Here is a 21,527-nt window from a genome sequence, read left to right as displayed (position 1 = left end):
AGTAGAGAAACAATTGAACATTTATTTTTGAGTGTTCATTTATTCTTTGATTAAATATTTTAGAAGAATGAGAATTCCAATTACTATTGTGTCTTAAATCAATTGGAACTCGTTATCTGAAGAGAACACACTTTTGAGAAATTGACTAGAATCCTCCAGCTTCATTGAACTCTTCAGATTACATTCAGGATATTAATTAAGCTTCACATATTGTGGTGTTTAACACAAATGTTTTTTATCACACAATAATATTAATTTATGGTTAACTTATACATAATGTATATTAATATTGGGTATAATCGTGAAAAAATTTAACAGCTCTCTAATGCCCCACTGCTGGGCTGACACCTCATCTTCAATTGAGCATAAATTGACTTCAAAATAGTACGTATTTGAATGGTGGTATGCTGAATTAAAAATGAAAATATTACAAATCAAATGGCAATACTTGGGTTAGCGTGTTCGCGTATTTGCATTAAGTATACGTCATCGACAATGCGTAAAGAGATTTATATTCGTCCAGTTGGTATTTTATTACTTTTCTCTTTTAACAATATATAATAAATTTCATAAATATTACAATGATTAATAAACACATACAACGAAGTGTGTGTGTGTGTGTGTGGCTTTGATGCAATTAATAAAATTAACAATTAATTAAAAAATAGATTTGAAAGATGGAGAGAAATTTCAAATTAAAAACGATAACGTTCAACTAATTAATAATAAATTAAATCAGTGCTGCCATTAATTAAAATATTTTCTGCAGTGTGGAAAACTGTCAGGGTAGGTAACACACAAAACAAATATTGATTTAGTAAAACGTATTATTTTCCACCCCAGATGAATACAGGAAACCAGACGATAGAATTGTAGGACTGTATGTACCGTAATTATCTATCAACTCTATATAAATACGCTATGGCGATTCAGGATATTATCATAAAAAAATTGAACGATATCAAACAACCGTTTATAACCCAGATGATGAACATCTTTTATTTACTTTAGACCTCATAACGAAAATAGACATAATAATAGAAAGTTTGACCCAAAATATGATTTCGTCTATCATATTTCCGGTGCTTACGGTTGGGTGGTCTATATGAATAAAAGAGTATGACACACTGTCCGAACAGAATGACAGTGGAGAATCGGATTTTTTTGGGATCAAAATGTAATAACATAATAGTGTATATGTGTGTGTGTTTAAGTAGTAGGAGATTGCAGGCGTGTAAGTTATCGATGTGTTTTTTCTTTTTTTTTCTGATGAAAGAAGTATGAATGGTATGTATGGTGATGTTCTTCTGACCAATTTCCTTGATTCTCCGGGCTGATACTGAGAATTCTTAGACAGACATATTTTATTGGTCCTACCTATTTTATGAACCCAGAATGTTGTACCCTTATAATCTAACCAGTAGACTAACGAGGTAGTCGGTTATATAATTTGAGTAATATCCGATATATTTTACACGCTCTACAATTGATTTTTATAAGTAATATATAAAAACAGTCATGACCAATGTTTGCATCCGAATGTATACTAAAGATATTTATAAAAATATCCGATATCCTGAGCTGAAAACGTGTATTACCGTGCTGATATGTGGGTACGATTTTCGCAGCTTTGCGGGCCGTAATAATAATACTTACACAGTACAATATACATATATATTGTGGCACGTAATACGAGATATTTCATAATGAAAGCAACGCGCGTTCTCTAAATGTGTATTATTAACTAGTTGTTATCACTGGCTTTCCTAGATGTAAATTAAATTGTTGTAATATTGAGCTACTTTATATTATTTCTATGACCCAGGATTTATGTAACAGCAAACACATAGAAAGGAAATCTATGATTAATAATTTGTGATAACAGTAATGAGACTTATTTAAAGGTATCTGTATCCATAACTTCGTGCAGGTCTACGATAGACCCAATCGAAACCGATCCAGAATTTGAAATCGTTAAAAAATAATTATTTTTAATCGACAGTATATTATATCCGCAAAATTCAATGACATGAAGTTCAACGGTTCAATGAAGATGGACCTGTTTCACGTTTATGAGTGCGTTCAGTAAGTGTGTTACAAATAATAATTTCGTGCTGGGGTACGGTAAACTTAATGGAAATTTATCCACAATAAATTATCAATAAATGACAAGCCGAAGTCGGGTTTTCATCTAGTATATAAATATTCATCATCTTACGAATTAGATTTTATCGTAATTAGTGTAAGCTTGGTTAGCTAATTTAATTTCGATTTGCTCATAAGAGCATCTCGTTCCATAATAAAATATAAAAAATAGTATCATGCAAATTTTCAGGATTTCGTACATTTGATGATTGATGGGTTGTCGAATGTACGAAATGTTCGTGCAATGTACGTAACCTTCAAATGCAGACACGGAGTTCCATCTCTGTATTTGAAACTAGTTCTATCCGATCGAGCTGAATTTTTGCACGTTTTAATTGCTAGGACAAACCAATGTACTGCTGTTTTAAGCTTACTTTACTTTAATGTTAGGACGTTATTTTTTCTTTAATCATATTTTTCTACGGTTATAGCATGTAACCCTATCTTTGCTAGTAAGACTTGACTTGACAGGCACTTGATCAACATTATTAGTCCTTCATTTAACCGATAAACAAACAATCTCGTAGTTAGGTAGAGCTAGGCTTATGACCAAAAGGCTTGACAAAAAGACAGTTTGCATCATTTACGTCCTGTTGCTTCCTAGACTTGCAACTTTCCTCAAAAAATGGAGGCACAATAACATTTTAAAATAAATGAAACTACTTTACTTAAATGACAACTAACATAGGATGTTATAACAACTTCAAAGAATAAATAGGATCACAGTTTTTCGGATTAAATCACCCATGCAATTATATAAATTGATATATATTTTATATAATTTATTTAATAAAAAAGAATATAAAGGAAGCATGAAATATCAACACGTTTCCAAAAAGGAACGGATTGTCAAATCTGAAGAGAAATAAATGAAATATAAAAAAAGTACAGAAACGTTTCAACTAATGAACGTTTCTGAAGCAAATAGGTCGAAAATGAGGTGTCACTTCTATCACGAGAGCTGTACACATTTTTTTGGGATTAAACTTAACAACATTTGATCGAAGAAAAAGTTAACACATACTTGTCAGTAAAATATAGACCTAAAGTACTTTGGTGAATTTTACCAACGTTTCGGCACTTTTTCGAATGGAATTCACACACTTTACGTTTTACGTGACATTTTCACACATATCACGTGTCTGAAATGGAAGAATAATCCTTATAATGTCTCCATGTCCTGAGTCCCAACGGTATTTGCTGATTTATTCTTTCATTGTAGCATTTAAGGAGTCTGAGTGAAAATATATCGTGTAACTATAGCCGTTTATCTTATTTTAGTACTTCAAACTCAAGATAATATATTAAAAATAAAACAGAAGAATAACAAAATAAAATATTATCACAGACAAAATAGGTTTAATAGGCAACAATTATATTAAAAGTGGTATCAAGGAGGCGTTATATATGCGGTTTATTATTTCTACCATTATAATAACTTCATGATAGTTATCTCAAACACATTCTGGATCTTAAAATTTCATATATGTCACTGTTTTCCTTTAAACAAAACTGTCATGCGAACAAAGATTAAGTGTAAAAAGCAATAAAAAAAATATAGAAACAAAAAGGATGCTTTAGCAGTTAGAAAAATAAATTTAACATAAAACATTTAATTATCAGAGAAACATTAATGATAATAAGTGAATGCACTCACCGAAACTAAAATTAAATAAATCATAGGAAACGCAAGCAGTTCTTATCTAAGCCAAGTTATTAATAATCACATCAACCTATTTCTCTAATATGTGATGTTATATTTGTAAACCTAGATAGTGCTTTGTCTTTCTCTTTTGAATGTCAAATTTCTGATGACAAAAAGAGATAAAACACTGAGAACAATAATACAGCTTTTATTAGACCTTTAATAATAATGGTGTAGATTATAATCGCGCGAATGTTACAGTGACGTATTGCTAGCGGACGTTAAACCTAAATCGTCATATAGACCTAATGACCCCAGATGATAAGACAATTAGTGTTATATATTATTTATTATTAATGAATGTACTTTGAGCTTAGCAATCTCACAAGCTCATTTAGACGATGAGTGACGACAGACGTGTATTCTGAATATATTAGTTTGTAGAAAATGGCAGGTGAGATTTAAGACTTACATTAAATTATATACGAATTATATTTTATGTTTTTTAAGATGAATTATTTTTACTGATAATATATTAATTGCAATTCAGAACGAAAATTATTTAAATAATATATTAGTTTATAGGTTATAATAAAATTAAATAGTTGTTTGACTAAAATTAAATGTTTTTTAAATTTTTTTAAATTTATATACCGTGCGAAATTAGTATATATTTCAAATTTGTATTCAATGTATTTGCGAACATTTTCATCGCAATTAGAGCAATTGCTTTAAATTGTAGGCTTGTTTCCAAACAGCCGAATTTTACGTGACTTGTGTGATAATAGCAATTTTATTTAGTTCGAAATTTGTACCTCACTTTAATTTAAATTACGCTTATATCCAATATTATATCATAGGTTAAATTAAAAAAAGTATTATGATAGATTATAATTATTTACATTGTTTATTGCAGTGTTAGAAACAATTAGTGTTCTAGACAAAGTGTTGACTGTAAAATTTCGAAATGGCACATCAATTGCTTATGAAGAATTTTGGCTGCGTGATCACTGCAGGTAAATTTTATTTTGCAAAAATTAAACAGTTTCATCACTCTCTCACAGTTTTACATCTAATCGTCGCTATATAAATATAATATATGACTTATTTTTTTAAACTTAAAATCATCATAAATCAATGATTTAATTTCGATTGAAAATAATGAAATAAGATTTTGTAGAAAAAATTTACCCAGATTTAAAACATCTAAATGTAATCGAATAATGTGTGTTTAGACATCTTTGTTCGTGAATGTATGTTGGCATTTAGTTCAATTTTTAATTTTACAGATGTTCGACTTGCTACCATGCAGATACATTCCAAAGAGCTCATCACTTATTACAAATACCAGACGTAAACATAAGCAACGTGAAATATGATAAAGATCAACTTACTATAACGTGTAAGTATTTCAAGAATTTAATTTTCTTACGAGCTATTGCTAAACTATGTAAAATTTCATCGCAAGCAACTATTATATATAACTAATATATTGTAAGTTTCGTATAAAGATAGTCTCATTAAAATATTGCACATAGCACTGCACACCAAATTAGATAAAATCAACTAATCTACTAAAAAAACTAAAATCAATAAATCAACGTCATCATTTTCAGCCAATATCAAACCACTGTTAGGCACGACTGTAAGACTAAGCTTCGAAAAACACGTGAGTTGGAAGGGAAGTTAAGAAAAACTTGTAACACCACAAAGTTTCCGTCTTCACAAAGTCAATTCAAAATTAACTAACTACTGAGATCCTTGCCAGTTCTTCCCGGTAGAATCTACGTTCCAAAGCGGTAGCTCAAAATTTAACGTAAGATGACATGATTCAGACGTGTTTGCAATAGCGTAATTGAATAATATATATTGTGATTTGATTTGATTTAAGCTTCTTTTGAATTACGCCAATTCTTTGAGTACCTGATACTTTAACAATGCCGTTATTTTCTGGTGATCACACACTCACATGTTTGGTCGTCTAACTAATCTTTTCTTTGGTCACGTAATCTTCTCTAAGTTCTCTTTCTTCGAATTAATTCTTTTCGTACAAGATTAAAGAGAGATACATAACAACCAACAAATTAACCTTTTATGCGTGTTATTCTGAATAATTCCGTGTTTTGCCATCAAGTGAAAACAGATTATATTGAATGAACACATTGTTCTTGAGGCATTGTGGATTGTTGAAATGTTGTTGTCTTTGATATACATAAGTTATAATATTTAAGTGTTTGACAATACATCACAAGCTACTATTAGAACAACAATAACACCACGACAATGTCCCGTTGGACAAAGTTGACAGGTAATTATAAAATCAAATCAAGTCGTCAACAAAGTATTAATTCCTTTGATAGCCCCAATTAATAAGCACTGATTATTGCCCTGATATAAAACTTAGATGTAGAAGTAAAATTTTATGGTGAGAAAAAAAGTTGCAACCCCATTATAATAAACTATTTATATTTAAAGTTTTGGACATCAATTTTCCACTTTATACTAGTAGTTTTTGGTGATGTTTGGTGGATGTGATTAAATGAGTTCGAGTTTCATCTGCCACATGCAGTTTTTTTTTCCTTGTTCTATCACTATCAATAATTATTAATATGTACACCTAAAAAATTCTCTCTTCTCTTTTTCATAGGTGCTTTCTCAGATTTATAAGAAATTTTCCTGTTGGATCCAAAAACAAGATTTACGGGGCCATCTCGGTTCGATCAATATTCAACAGTATTACTTTTATATAAATAATAATATATTTTTTCAGGGAGTGATAATCATGAATCAGTTTACAAAGCTGAGTTCTTAGCAGAATTTAGTTATGACAAGTGGAGGGACAGTCGAAGACTAAAGCCGATAATGTGGAGTGGAGGAGACGTAGCAGATAAAGTCACGAAAATTCATGTTGATGAATTCCTTAATTCGGTCAATGGTGCGAAAGCAGTATTTAAATCCCTCCTAGATTACGGCGTAGCTCTGATTGAAAATGTAAGAATGAAAACAGTACTTTAAGACTTTTGTTTGAATAAGGAATGGGTAATCGAGACAATTTATTTCTAGAATCACTCAAAAATAAGAAAACATTCGTAACATGTCGCACCTCATTTATTTACGTATATTATTTTTTGATCGTCCAAACTATAAACCGTAATTCTAGCTCAGAACTCATTTAGATATTAACTGATTTCAGTTACAATTTTATCAATTAAGGCACTTGATGAAGTTAGTAAAATTAAGACAGGAAATATTTCTTAAACCTTAAATATAAAGTAACCATTATTGTCTGTAAGCCTATCGGAATTAACTCCGTAACCAAGACAAAATATGTTAAACATTTTTGCGGTAAAAACGTTTTAATCAAAAGTTGCTCACAAATATAAAACATGACATCAATTGTTTCTCACATTGCGCTCTGAAAAATTTGCCTTCAATAATAATTAAATTAATTGGTAGCCTAGGTACAAGCACGTATCTCGTAATCATTACTTCGAAAATATAATTAATAAGTGAATTTATATTCCGTAACCATTCAAATACAATGATTTTGTTTCTTCATTAGTATGCGAAGTCGTTGTCGTCATTGAAATATATCAAATTGAATAATAATTCAAGATAATTATTAATCTTTCATATTTTTTTACTTAAGTAACAAATATTATGCGATATTTTAAATTAAGAATTAAAATTAGTAAAATAGATTTCCCTATGAAGGAGAAAAAAAAGTAAGCTAGCAGAATTGATATATTACTTATTTATGTCAACTTAAAAGGATATAGTATTGAAGCTTAAATATCATATGAAAACATTTAGGATTTAAATCACATTCCTAGGGTATCGTCCATTGTATCAGGTAGACATCACTAATAAATGCAAAATCATATATTAATTAACTCCATATCCATCTCTAGGTTGACGTATCAGTGGAAGCGACGGAAACAGTTTGCAATGCATTAGGTGGTGTGCAGCACACGATGTTTGGTGGGATGTGGGAGTTCACTACGACGCAGGATCACGCTGACACCGCATATACAAATTTACCATTAGCTGTACATAACGACAATACTTACTTTACTGAAGCTGCAGGGTGAGTTTGAATTTGTTACATTATTATTAAAGTAAAGACAATTGTCTTTTCTTCGAAACCGAAAGGAGGTCAGGCGCAGGACCAACCCCTTTAAATGCTCTCCAAGACAGGAGTGTACAAAATTTATCTAGACTTGTTTGCCTCGCACTGAGAACTTTTTGAAAGAAAAACATAATAAGTCGCTAGATCAACGAGGCAATATGTATAAATTATATACTATAGAAATGCATATAGTCTTTTTTCACTTCATTTGTTAATTTTTTTTTGTTATAAAATGTAAGCATTAATTCTCAGCATATGAAAGAATCATCACGTTGTAAATATACTTATACACTCTAATCATTAGTTTATTTTTTTCAATATTACAGACTTCAGATTTTGCACTGTCTAGAACATTCCAGCGGATCCGGTGGCGAAACGCTACTAGTTGATGGATTTTACGGAGCGACCCGATTGAAGAACGAACATCACGAAGACTTTGAATTTTTAACGAACTTTGACGTGGAAGCCGAATATTTAGAAGATGGTCACCACTATCGATATTCAGCGCCCGTCATAAAATTGGACAAGATGAAAGACATCACACAAATTAGGTTTGATACAATCAATACTACATCTTTTTATGGACTAACTTTAACTAGAGACAAAATGGGGCAAGCTTGAAACATCTGGTTATACTGAATTAAATGCATTTTTTTAAGATATAGTTAGGCGGCCTGGTAAGTGGTCACCACCGCCCATAGATATTAGAGCTGTGAGAAATATAAACCATTCCTTACAACGCCAATTCGCCACCAGCCTAGTGATCTAGGATGTTATGTTCCTTGTGCATCTAGTTACACTGGCATACTCACCTTTGAATTTGGTTTTGTTGTGTTCCGGTGTTACAATATATGATGAATGGAATAACCTACCCAGACGGGCTTATACATCACCCTACCAAGACATGAAATAAACGAGTTGATAAATCATATTCACTTTATTTGAGGTTAGTTTTGGAAACTTTTTTATTTTTAAATATAAGAATGGTAAATGGTAATCGTATAGAAATTGACAGGGTATGAAATATTAATCTTTTTATACTGCTCCACCACATGTTAAAAAAAGCTGTTTACTGCCATGGGGTTATTAAGCTAACTCCAACACCTTTCAAACCACATGGACACAAATATTGATATTAATTTTGTTAACAATAAAACTTTATGTGGTTATTAAAAGTCATACTGGGAAATATAATATACATAATTATTTTGCAACATACAAAAAGGGGAACGGGACTGCTACTCCTTAATACAGATTATATTATAACCTAGCTAGGAGTACAGCACTTCACTCGCCTGATTGGAATTGAATTATACGAACCAAAAAATAAAAAAAGAATGAAAAATACCGGAATAGCAATACGATTCGATTTGTTAGGAGAATTTGTAATGAGATAATACCTGGTTTGTTATTTTGTACAGAGTATAATATACTTGTAACGTTCTCGGAAAAAAGGAAAAAAAAATCTTTAAAATACTATTCATTTATTAAATAAACAAAATACGAGCTATAAAATCAATTGTAAGGTATTTTTCTCGAGACCGTTTCATGCAAAATTCATTAGCGTCCTAAATGCAATTACACTTTTTTATTCCTTTCCTTATTAAGTTCGTGAATACTCTCAAGGTATAAACCTCCTTAATTAGGAAGCTTACCCTCCTGAATGAGTTAACACAATACTAAACAAGGGTAATTTGGAATTAATCAAATATGTAATTTTGTGTTACAAAGCTTATATTTTGCTTATATGAAATTATTTTTATATTGATAACTATCTGTAACCGCGACCTTTTGCGTGTTTGAATTTTTTTTTTAAAGTTATTGTTGTAGCTTAGTTACTCCTTATTACATCAGCTATCTGCCAGTGAAAGTCTCGTCAAAATCAGTCCAACCATTTCAGAGATTAGCTAAAACAAACAGACAAACAAAAATTAAAAAATAAATATATTTCTGTTTATGTACCACGTATACATACATATGCATTTAGTAAAAAGTGGTTCTTTTAATATAACAAACAGACGCTCCAATTTTATTATATGCAATAGATTAAATAAAATATTAATCCCTCCTCATTTATATAAGAAATAACAACATGAAGAAATAATTTAATAAGTATAGATAAAAGAAACAAATAAAACAAGACTAGTATTATTTTAAATATTAGTTTAAAAATAATCTGGTTTTATTGCATATATTTCAATAATTCGAAGTTTAAAGATCTTATTTAAATGAACTTATGAAATGAACATGCGTTATTTATTTATAAGTAAAACTTGAAGTTTATAAAACATTTATTAAAGTCATATTAAGTAATTTGACTTGAAATATATTTTCCCTGTATGACTTTTAATAACCACATCTGTAATTAATCTATATCTATATTCGTAAGTCCGTGCGCCAAGCAGTAATACTTAGTATTATTGTTCCGGTTTGAAAGCTGAGTGAGCCAGCGTAACTACAGGCACAAGGGATATAATATCTTAGCTCCCGAGGTGGTGCATTGGCGATGTAAGAAATGGTTAATATTTTCTACAGCGCTAATGTTTAATGAAATGGGCGGTGGTGACCACTTACCATCAGATGACCCATTTAACCGTCCGCCTACCTATATCATAAAGAAAAAATAAATAGATACATTCTTGACCACAGTAAAAGAATCACAAAACGTATGTAATTTCATAATACATGTAACATAGCTACAAGCATACGGTTAAAATAGAGAACTGCATATTACTAAAAGTATTTAAAACGGGATATTTACTATGTTTTTTATTATTATTTGGTGGAGCTCGATATTTCGAAATTATCTACGAATGTCTTGTTCACGAGACTGACGTTTGCGGGTAGATGTTGACGGCATTAGAGGTGTCAATAATCAACAAATAAAAATAAAAAAAAATATGGTAAATATCCCGTTTTAAATACTGTTAGTAATAAAAATAACCATGTTAATTTAAAATCTTAAACTGCATTTTATTGTTGAAATAAATAAAATATACCTATGTATTATTATAGTTGATAATTAATTTCGGCTTAACCAAAGCATAAATATTTTATAGATTTAACGTGTACGATCGTTCAGCGATGGCATTCCCCAACGACGAGGAATGCAGGTCATACTATCGCTCGTTGCGGAATTTGTCAAGATACTATGAAAATCCGGAATTTCAGTGGAAATTTAAACTTAAACCAGGTAAGGCTTGAAATACAATCGGCAACTCGTAACGTCTCTTTGCATTCCACTATTCAAAACTTTAGAAGTTTAAAGTTTTAGAACGTTCTAGAATGTACATATTAATAAGATATACACTAAGTGGCGAAGAGAATTAAACAATGGTAGAATTATTTGCAGTAACTAGTAATGGAATTAATTAAAATATAATTTGTACAGCATTAAACTTTACCTTAAATATCAAGTATCAAATATCAAATTAAGTACTGAGCGTTTCTAAAACAAATATTACAAAAAAAAATTGAGGCATATTCTTACTTAATAGTCAGTATGGAGTTCCACTAAAATACGATGGTAGTCTTTATTTAATACAAAATTATAACATGACGATAAATGCTTTTATATATTGCCTACTTGAATATATTGATTTTAATATAATAGAAGTATATTATTGGAGTCTCTTAGACAAATTAAATCATTACATTCCAGACCCATGCGTTTTTGTATCATTAAATATTTTTTTTAACAATTAATATTTCTTGTAATTTATATTTAGTCTATTTTGTTTATAATTTCATATAGTGTTCATATTTTTATAATATTAAATAAATAAATGATGTATTTTACCACAGGTCTTGTAATGGTGATGGACAACTTCAGAGTTTTGCATGGAAGAACGGGCTTCAACGGTAAACGCGTTCTTTGCGGAAGCTACGTGGCGCGTTCTGATTGGTTAAATAAGGCTAGAGCGTTGCGTCTTATACAATGATATGTTGCATATAAAATATTGCTTTCATTATAACAGATTGAACCACTAAATTAGCACTGATAATTGTAAATATTTCATAAAAATAATGTTTATTTTATTTGATGAGTTGAATAGAGTTGCCTAATAGAACGAATGAGTGGATGATTTACACGTACATTGAATGGAAGACAATACATAATGGTAGTAAAATCCAGTATCCAGTATATGATATTGTAGCTATGAGTATTATAAATAAATACCTTATGTATTTAATACTAAACATCATTTGTAAAGGAAGGAGATAAAATAGTCACTTGGTCGCGTTTGTGTGTCCGAACCTTTAAAATTGCTATTGGCTGAGGACATTTTTCACAGAAAGTCGTTCCATAAATTACGTTCAGACACCACTCGTATTCGGGCAAGTTTCAGGATTTATATCTTTCAATCTAATTATTTTATTCCAGATTAGACTTAGTAAAGTTTGGGGATACGGTTAATAATAAAATATAATACTTTGGTAAATATATTGAAACGTAGTTAAAATATTCCATGAAAGAAGCTAGCTGTTCCCCGTAACTTGATCTGCGGTCTTTATTTCTCCTCATCCTCCTGCATCAGGCTACCTCTTTATCAAATTTCATTACCGTCGGTTCCGTAGCTTGGTGATGTGGTAACAAAGAGACAGAGTTTATTTCAAACTATAATTAATGTTATATATTAAAAATATGTTGTAATAATAAAAATAAAAAAAAAATAATACAAAATCAGTGTGTGTAATGTAAACGAAATTAAATCAACAGTCACAGTCACTGTCCTACCATCTCCTAGTACTAACTTAGATATTTTTTTAAATAAACCTTTGCATTTTTGTGATTAGTGTTTGAACACTAACTTCGAACCAGCCAAGTGGACGTAATAACGCATTTGCCAAATTAAATTTAAATTAATTTCGAATAAAATGTCTGGACCGAGAATGTATTTCCATTGTTAACACGTAAATATATCCATATTTACTTTATACCAAACATTTATAATATAGAAACAGTCTTTCAAGAACTTGCTTTGTTTTATTCATCGTTCGTTTATACTTCTTCCAATGTTGAGGCGAAAAATTGCGCATTCGAGTATTCCTGAACGTGAAGGACGATTTTCCTCGTTGTCAACTTTAACGCCGAATCGTGAGAAACATTCGACGCTTTGATCTATCAAGAGAATTTATTTTGGTGATGGATAAATTGTCTATGAAAATATACAAATAAATTGTCTATGAAATTTGACTTCAGCAATTTATTATGTAGTTCATGGTTAAAAAATATACGTATATTCTCTAAACTTTACGTACAAATATATTATGAATCTCTTTTTGTTTTAACATCACAATATTCACTGTATATGATTAAATAATATCTAAATAATTCAAAGAATTTTTGGTTCACGCAATTGCAATTTTATGTTTCATTTGTTTTTTATAACAATCATAAAACAACATGGATAAAAAATGCCGGTTTCATTTGACGGTAATAATGTTAGCACTAAAGCATTTCCCTGTTAAATTGCAACTCCGATCATCTGAGCGAAATATAAACTTAATAACAACGGGCAGTGGTGTTTAAAATCTTATTTTTCCTCCACAATTAATTAAGCACAAATGTTTAAACATATGATTTGTAATATGAAACCCATATTTCCGCTAGATGTTATATAACTTTATATATGATGATCATTAAAATAACGATATATCTGCAATGAGAATATAAAATGCTAAATGTAAATTTTGTCATTCTTAGTATATCATAGGAAAAACGTAGGTTCTATGCATCCTTTGTAAGTGATATTGGTGTAAAGTCTGATTTAATAGAGGATAGAAGCATATATCAACTTATTAATGAAATTATTAGTACGACTCTGCCATTTCCAAGGATAACTTGTTAGGAGAAAATGTTTGTATTAATTTTTTTTCGAAAGTTACCAAAAAGTTGCAACAATGCAAGATTTTAATCGATACCCGTCTAGGCTATCTTGCCAAAGGCTCTTTGCCAATTAAATTACGTGCATGACGTGACCGAATTTTATATAATTCTTATATTCACTTTGGCACTATGTATATAAGGATAGTTATAACATATATCTGTTCAAATTATTTTAGATGTGGATAAGGCTTCTTTTTTTAAAAAAATCTTAGAAATTCCCAATCAAAATCTATATACAAGATCTGTTCTTTACGACTTGCAGGTTTCTTTCACCTTTCAGATTTTCAATGATGGTTGTTAGCTCACAACAAACGATATCGAAAACTTGAAAAGACTCACTCAGTCACAGTCCTTGGATACATTTCTTCAATAGCCAACCTTTTACTTGAATAGACCACGATTGCTTTTAGAATTTCTTTGACGTTTCGCTGTACAAGAATTTCCACCAATTTATTTCATTATCAGACTAATGCGATTTAACACGCGAAAGATTTTTGTTTTAAATGTTACATTTGAGCAGATCGTACCAAACACCCGCGATTTATGCAAACTTAATTACTTTACATGAAACGTTATTGCAATTTACAAAGATCAAGCAGAATTTTTCATTTACGGAAAATAAATTACCACACGGTTCGAAGGTCATCTATGCGAAAAACAAATTCTTTAAATTTAACCGATGATTTCGGGTTCAAACCCAGGCAAGCATCATTGAATTTTCATGTGCTTAAGTTGTGTTTCATCTCGTGCTTGGCGCTGAAGGAAGACATTGTGAGGAAACCTGCATGTGTCTAATTTCAAGGAAATTCTGCCACACGTGTATTCCACCAACCCGCATTGGAGCAGCGTGGTGGAATATGCTCCAAAACCTTCTACACAAAGGGAGAGGAGGCCTTAGCCCAGCAGTGGGAAATTTACAGGCTGTTAATGTAATGCAGTGTTATTAAGAAGAATGCGTTAAACAGAAAATGTAATTTTTTACTACAAATCAGCTTAGACTGTACGACTGTTATACAAGGTACAAAACAAAACGCAGACGGTAAATTGCAGAAAACGTGGAACCACATTTTGCCGTCAAGGCGAATTCAATTTCCAATAACTTCACGTGCGGATAGTTTCGTATTTTCCTAGATATGTTTATTTACTGGATGAATCGGTCAGTTTGAGATAAATTAATATACATTTATTTTATTAATTACGAATGATTACTTAATAATGATGATGATGTCATCCTGACCGATTTCGGTCAAGGCGACTAATCTCAAGCGAGATCAGCTTATTGCGCAGAACATATTAAAAAACACACGTGTGCGGAAAAACAGTGGCGACAGTGTACACACTTCTAACTTAGACTCCGGAATATCTTGCTTGCCTTGCTTGAACTTTGAACCCAGAACCTTAGGGTCGGTGGCCTTATATATGGCCACTGGGACAACGAGACAGTCACGATTACTTACATTATTTTTGTATAAACAGTCCCTCAAGAACTCGCTTTGTTTTATTCATCGTTTGTTTATACTTCTTACAATGTTGGCGAAAAATTGCAGTTAAAATATACCAATAGCAAAACGCTCTTCGAAATAATAACACAAAATATGTTGTGACAATTATTTTATATATTAAATATGATAAACTTTTACCGAATTTGGTTTTTTTTATTATTGTTCTTATTTCAAATTTAAGAAAAGAAATAAAGACGAAGATTTTCTTGAATTTGTTGAAGAGGAAATTCCGTCTTAAAACAGCATAATTACTGAACCACCTAGATAGTGTCGTAAAGTTGAACATTCCACGTTCCATGTGCAAAACGTAGAGCCACACTATACACTTTGTACGTGTTTATGTCATGAATAGGAGCGTTACGTGTCAGCTGTATAAAAATGTTACAAATGTTTCTTCCCTTTATATAAAATAGTGTTGACTTATTTATTCACTCTTGTGTAAATATGAATTTGTATGTTTTCTACTTTTTTATTATTGACGTTTCAGAAAACAGTTCACCACGCCGCAGCCAAGGGTTTGACGCTGCCTTGAAAGATTCCTCGACATATTAAGATGTTCAGGTGTTTCGGTATTACCATGTCCCGTGATTTTAAGAGCTGTTTTCCAGTTTAGCATAGAGTTTTTAAGTAAATAAATAACTTGTGGGTGAATTTTATAGTGTTGTAATATGTAAAGAAGCCAGCTTTACGGTATAGAGTTAAAAGCTTTCCTGAAGTCTATATACATGGTATTAATTTTTTTTTTCTTAGAAATAGTATTTTTTTTTTATGTCAAAAGGTGGCAAACGAACAGGAGGCTCACCTGATGGAAAGTGACTACCACCGCCCATGGACATCTGCAACACCGGGGAGCTTGCAGGTGCGTTGCCGGCCTTTCAGGAAAGAGTACGCTCTTTTCTTGAAGGTTCCCAAGTCGTATCGGTTCGGAAAAACCGCCGGTGAAAGCTGGTTCCACAAAGTGATTGTGCGAGGCAGAAAATGTCTTAAAATTCGCGCTGTTGTGGATTTTCGGACATCTAGGTGGTGCGGGTGATATTTGGAATTTTGAAGAGATGTCCGAAGGTGAAATTCAGCAACCGGGATTAATCCGAACAATTCCTCGGAACATTCCCCGTGATAAATTCTGTAGAAGATGCAGAGCGATCCAACATCTCTACGCAAAGACAAAGGATCAAGCAGATCGGAAAGGGCTTGATCGTCGATAATTCGAGCCGCTCTACGTTGGATACGGTCAAATGGAAGGAGCTGGTACTGGGGAGCATCCGCCCAGAGGTGAGAGCAGTATTCCATGTGAGGCCGAATTTGCGCCTTGTATAGACTTGACGATGGGCCGACGTGAAATACTGTCTTGCCTTGCTGAGCACACCGAGCTTTTTTGATGCCAATTTGGCTTTGCCTTCCAATTGACCGCGGAACTGAACGAAACTCGAAACATCGACGCCAAGTATTCCGATACTAGCTGTGGCGGCTAACGGAATGTTCTCGAATCGTGGAAATACGACAAATGGTATTTTTTTAGCAGTTAACGCGCAAACTTGCGTCTTTTTGGGGTTGAAATGGACTAGGTTTAGCCGACCCCAGTTCGAGACTTTGTTTAAAGAAGACTCGATTTCAGACACAAGTTTGTTCCGGTTTTCTTCGACGTTTTCCCGAGAAATATTAGCACGGCCGGTGTATGAGGTGTCAAGTATGTTTCATTGTTACTAAGTCTAATAGAATATTATTATTATAAATATAATTTCAATTTTTTTTAACAGTACCACTTCTATAGATGCTAAACAAAAAAAAAATCTGTCAGCAAAAAAAGGAGAAAATGATGTTGAGATATTTTTTTTTATAATTTTAAATAAAATGTATTAATAATACTTACTAGCCATCATTTGTAGTTTTGTTCTCTACAAAAAATATCATCTTACAAGTTTCGTGTGTACGTAACAAGTATGTGTGGCCTGTGGACGCACCCTACGTTTTAGTAAAATATTAGACTGAATTTGAAACCAATTCCACGCAACCGATTTACCTGAAATACTACACACAAATAAATTAATGATATTTATAGTAGTCGAGTATATTTAATTTAATTTATTAAATAAAAAAATATATATTAAATCTTAGTCCTGAAATTTTAAAAAGATAATTATTAACATAAATATATTTTCCTTAGATAATGGTCTGATAGATTTTAATGCCTTCAAATAAAAAAAAAAAAACTAATGGAGTGTTTCTACCTTTACAGTTAAACCAGGTGCTATAAACTGGTAAGCGAAGCGTAGGTAAAATAAATTTCGATACTATAACGCGAAATTGCGGCTGCCTATTTTAAACTTAACAGAAATGGAAATTTTAATGCACTTACTTATTTAAATAGTTTTTAAAAGACAACATATATTAAAACGTATTTTTTTCTGAAATAGTATAGAATTTAAATTAGAATATCATCAAAGTTCTTAAATTTTCTTATGAATATTATTTGATATGAGAAATATAAAATATATTATACATTATGTATAGTTTAGTAAGTAGAAGTAAAGTTTTGTTGTTACCTAATTGATTTTTTTTTTATTTATAATAGTGTTACATTAAATGTGTATAGAAATGTTGCAAATTTTTCGGGAACATCACAGTATTAGCTTCTCGTTACGTAAACGGCAGCGAAGTAAATAGCCGAATCATCTTATAAAAAATATTGCATCGTTTATTTGTATATTGTAATTACTAGCGACCCGACTTGCCTTCGCATGGTTGCAATGCTGATACTAAATATACTATAGAATGTCTTTATATACAACGTTCACAGCTGTCATTAGACAATACAAACCGCTATGTCCCTGCCTGTAAAGAGCCAAATGAATCTATATTAAATGAACAATGTATTTAAGGTACTTAATTGAATAAGTATTAAAGCTATATTGCTTAAAATCACTTCGTAAATAGATCATTATTTCTCGTAAAAAGTAAAGTAAATAAAAAAAAATAAAGTTATTGTGGGTTATTCCTAAGAGATAGACATATACCATCACGGACTTTTTTGTAGACATTTTCAAGTTGTACAATACTGTACATTACTTTGATCTATCTCGTAGGCTTCAGCCACAGTTTGCAATGTAAGCGCAAAAAAATTATTTATTTACGGCATCACTTTACAAACCTGTCAAATTATCTGTGTATCTCTGCTATATTGTGCATGCATTATACATACTAGCCTTCCTCTTGAATCACTAGAGTGATATCAGATAGATCTGATAAAAAAAAGCGCATCAAAATCCGTTGCGTAGTTTTAAAGATCTAAGCATACCCATGGACAGACAGACAGCGGGAAGCGACTTTATTTTATACTATGTAGTGATAATAGCACGGTGTAAAGTTGCTATTGACTTCTCCAATTGGAATATATTTTAAAATGACTTATGATAACAGATTTCATTTCACGACGCATAAATATGTTACTATACGAAATTATTATTTAACGTTTAAATAAATAAATAAAATAAAATAAACCTTTAAATAGAATATATTATAGAGATACATATCTCAATGGCAGTCACTGAATGAAAGTCACTCACCGCGAGGCGTGCCTTTCTTGAAATCAAGTTAATCTTTTACAACACGCTAGGTTTAGACCGGTAAAATAAAATCACGTGTTTCCGTAAAAAAACATTACATCATCAAAGTAATAGTGTATTTGTTAAATCTTAAGATTTACCGACATGAGTTGGTAAATGTAAGTATTTATTCTAAAGGGACGACTTTTTCGGACTTTTACCATTCCATCTTAACTTAACATGTAAATCCTAAGATTTACCAAGTCAATAATGGTAAAAGTTCGAATCCCAAAGTTTTATGGACATTTACCATTCATAATCGGTAAATCTTAAGTAGTTCAAGCTTTTACGTACTATACGTACGGTCATCGATATAGTAAGTACGGTCTAAAATCAAATGAGTATAATTTTAAACAAGCTTCAGCTTGACAGTGGTAAATTACGCGCAGGTGTTGCTGGAATATCTTCCGGAGTAAATGGAATGCGAAAGACTATTCAGATTACATTACGAGTAGATGTACGATTAAAACTTTTTATAGACAAAGCGTTTTGTAAGTATTTTTTAATGTAGATAATGTATTAGTGACAGTACAAAGCCCATGATACATGGTTACTTAGGTACTTTATTTTGTACTTTAGTGTACACCAACAAGAAAAAAGAAACCACATGGATCCAGCCTAGGATGCCGTCCTATTTATTATCTATAAAACCGCAAAAAAACATTTCTGTTGTATGGGAAGCCCTTTTAAAATATTTATAATAGTCTATACTTGTTGTTACAGCGGCAAAATAAATACTATCACGGTTCATGAGATACAGCTTGGTGACTAAGGGACAGACAGACGAGCGACTGAGGAGTCTTAGTTATAAGTACGGAACCCTAACAAGGGCTTTAATGCGTATATTAAATAAATACTCGAATGGCATTTCAGGTAATTTATTGTAGGTCTAAATAAAAAATATATAAGCCTGTAAATGACCCAGTAAATGTATATGGTCGGCTTAAGACGAAAGAATTTCTTTTTAAGAAGGATTTTAGAAACTTTTCATTCAACAAATGAAAGTTTCCTCGCGGTGTTTTTTTTTTTTCGTCGCCAAGAATCCAACGGTCCTTGCATGTGTTTAAACCGGTTGAGTTTTACGCTGATAGTAAATGCTCGAAATAAATTAAAAAGTAAATACCTTTTTGTTTATTTATTTGGGAAGTCAACGTGGTATACAGAGTACCTATTTCTATACATACACATCAAGTCTTAGAAGTATTACAATGTACACCACTCTTACAAGCTAACCCGTCATGTAATAACAGAAAAAAGACTACTGTGACTGTAAAAGAAGTCTATTAGAAAAAAAAAGTATTCAAATTTCGAATTAATTTCAAATAAACATATAAAATTACAAATAATAAATTAAAAAAATAGAACAAATCGCATTAATCATAATAAAACGAATTAAGATTTTAATTTCAAATAAATAGTATTTGATAATCCAAATCCTTGAACGTTAATATTTATTTTATGTCTGTGATTTCTATTACGAAATGTATTTTAGAGCTACATCGGTTTATTTTCATTTGAATAACACTGTTTTCAATTAAATACTCGCTTAAATAGTTTCCGAAATAGGTTACATTGAATTCAATCCTGTGATCAATAGTCAAAGGGTATGAAGATGAAATCAGGCGTTATTTGAATTTTTATTGCCATTGTCATGAAATAACTAGTGAAAGGAAAGCTTAATATATTCCATGGCACATGGCATGGTAGGAGTAAAGATTAACAAAGCTTAGATTAACATATTCTATATGATTTGCTAAACATTTCATCATCATTAGCAGCCTGTAAATTTCCAACTGCTTGGCTAAGGCCTCCTCTCCTTTTGAAGAGAAGGTTTGGAGCATATTCCACCACGCTGCTCCAATGCGTGTTGGTGGAATACAAATGTGGCAGAATTTCACATGCTGGTTTCCTCACGATGTTTTCCTTCACCGCCGAGCACGAGATGAATTATAAACACAAACTAAGCACATGAAATTCAGTGGCTTGCCTGGGTTTGAACCCGAAATCATCGGTAAAGATGCACTCGTTCTAACCACTGGGCCATCTCGATTCAACGATTAACGATTTGTCAATTTCTCTGCTGTATTATACACAAACAACATTAGTGTATATTTGTTTACAAAACAACACTGTTTCTTAACTAACGTTTAAGTGAAATTTTCCAAAATAGGTTTAAAAACGTATGATCCATAAATAGTTTTACATCTCGAATAATGATTTCATGCTAATTCAAAGAAAAAAATATATATTTATTACTTCTACCATTGAGCCGAGATGGCCCAGTGGTTCGAACGCGTGCATCTTAACCGATGATTTCGGGTTCAAATCCAGGCAGGCACCACTGAAATTTCATGTGCTTAATTTGTGTTTATAATTCATCTCGTGCTCGGCGGTGAACGAAAACATCGTGAGGAAACCTACATGTGTTTAATTTCAACGAAATTCTGCCACATGTGTATTCCGCCAACCCGCATTGGAGCAGCGTGGTGGAATATGCTCCAAACCTTCTCCTCAAAGGGAGAGGAGGCCTTTATCCCAGCAGTGGGACATTTACGGGCTGCTAATGCTAATGCTAATGCTAAAAACTTCTACCATCGGATATCTGCTCAATTGT

General features: G+C 31.6%; 1 protein-coding gene across 1 annotated transcript; it reads left to right on the top strand.

Annotated features, from left to right (window-relative positions):
- Positions 1-4,117: 4,117 nt before the first annotated feature.
- LOC125077751 (trimethyllysine dioxygenase, mitochondrial) lies at positions 4,118-11,910 on the top strand. The gene is made up of 8 exons (XM_047689793.1): positions 4,118-4,244; positions 4,707-4,806; positions 5,080-5,192; positions 6,561-6,781; positions 7,702-7,877; positions 8,246-8,470; positions 10,979-11,112; positions 11,724-11,910. The coding sequence occupies exons 1-8, from the start codon at positions 4,238-4,240 to the stop codon at positions 11,858-11,860; spliced, it is 1,113 nt and encodes a 370-aa protein (XP_047545749.1). The 5' UTR covers positions 4,118-4,237; the 3' UTR covers positions 11,861-11,910.
- The last annotated feature ends 9,617 nt before the right edge of the window (positions 11,911-21,527 follow it).

The sequence above is a fragment of the Vanessa atalanta genome, chromosome 4, assembly GCF_905147765.1.
Source record: "Vanessa atalanta chromosome 4, ilVanAtal1.2, whole genome shotgun sequence".
NCBI classification, from domain to species: Eukaryota; Metazoa; Arthropoda; class Insecta; order Lepidoptera; family Nymphalidae; genus Vanessa; species Vanessa atalanta.
The sequence above is the reverse complement of the archived record's forward strand: the minus strand, read 5'-3'. Positions and strand labels throughout refer to the sequence as shown.

Bases quoted from the DNA above. Each gene is read 5' to 3' on its own strand.
- LOC125077751 (XM_047689793.1), top strand. The intron at 4,807-5,079 runs GTAAATTTTATT...TTAATTTTACAG, and splicing joins TGGCTGCGTGATCACTGCAG to ATGTTCGACTTGCTACCATG. The intron at 7,878-8,245 runs GTGAGTTTGAAT...TCAATATTACAG, and splicing joins TACTTTACTGAAGCTGCAGG to ACTTCAGATTTTGCACTGTC.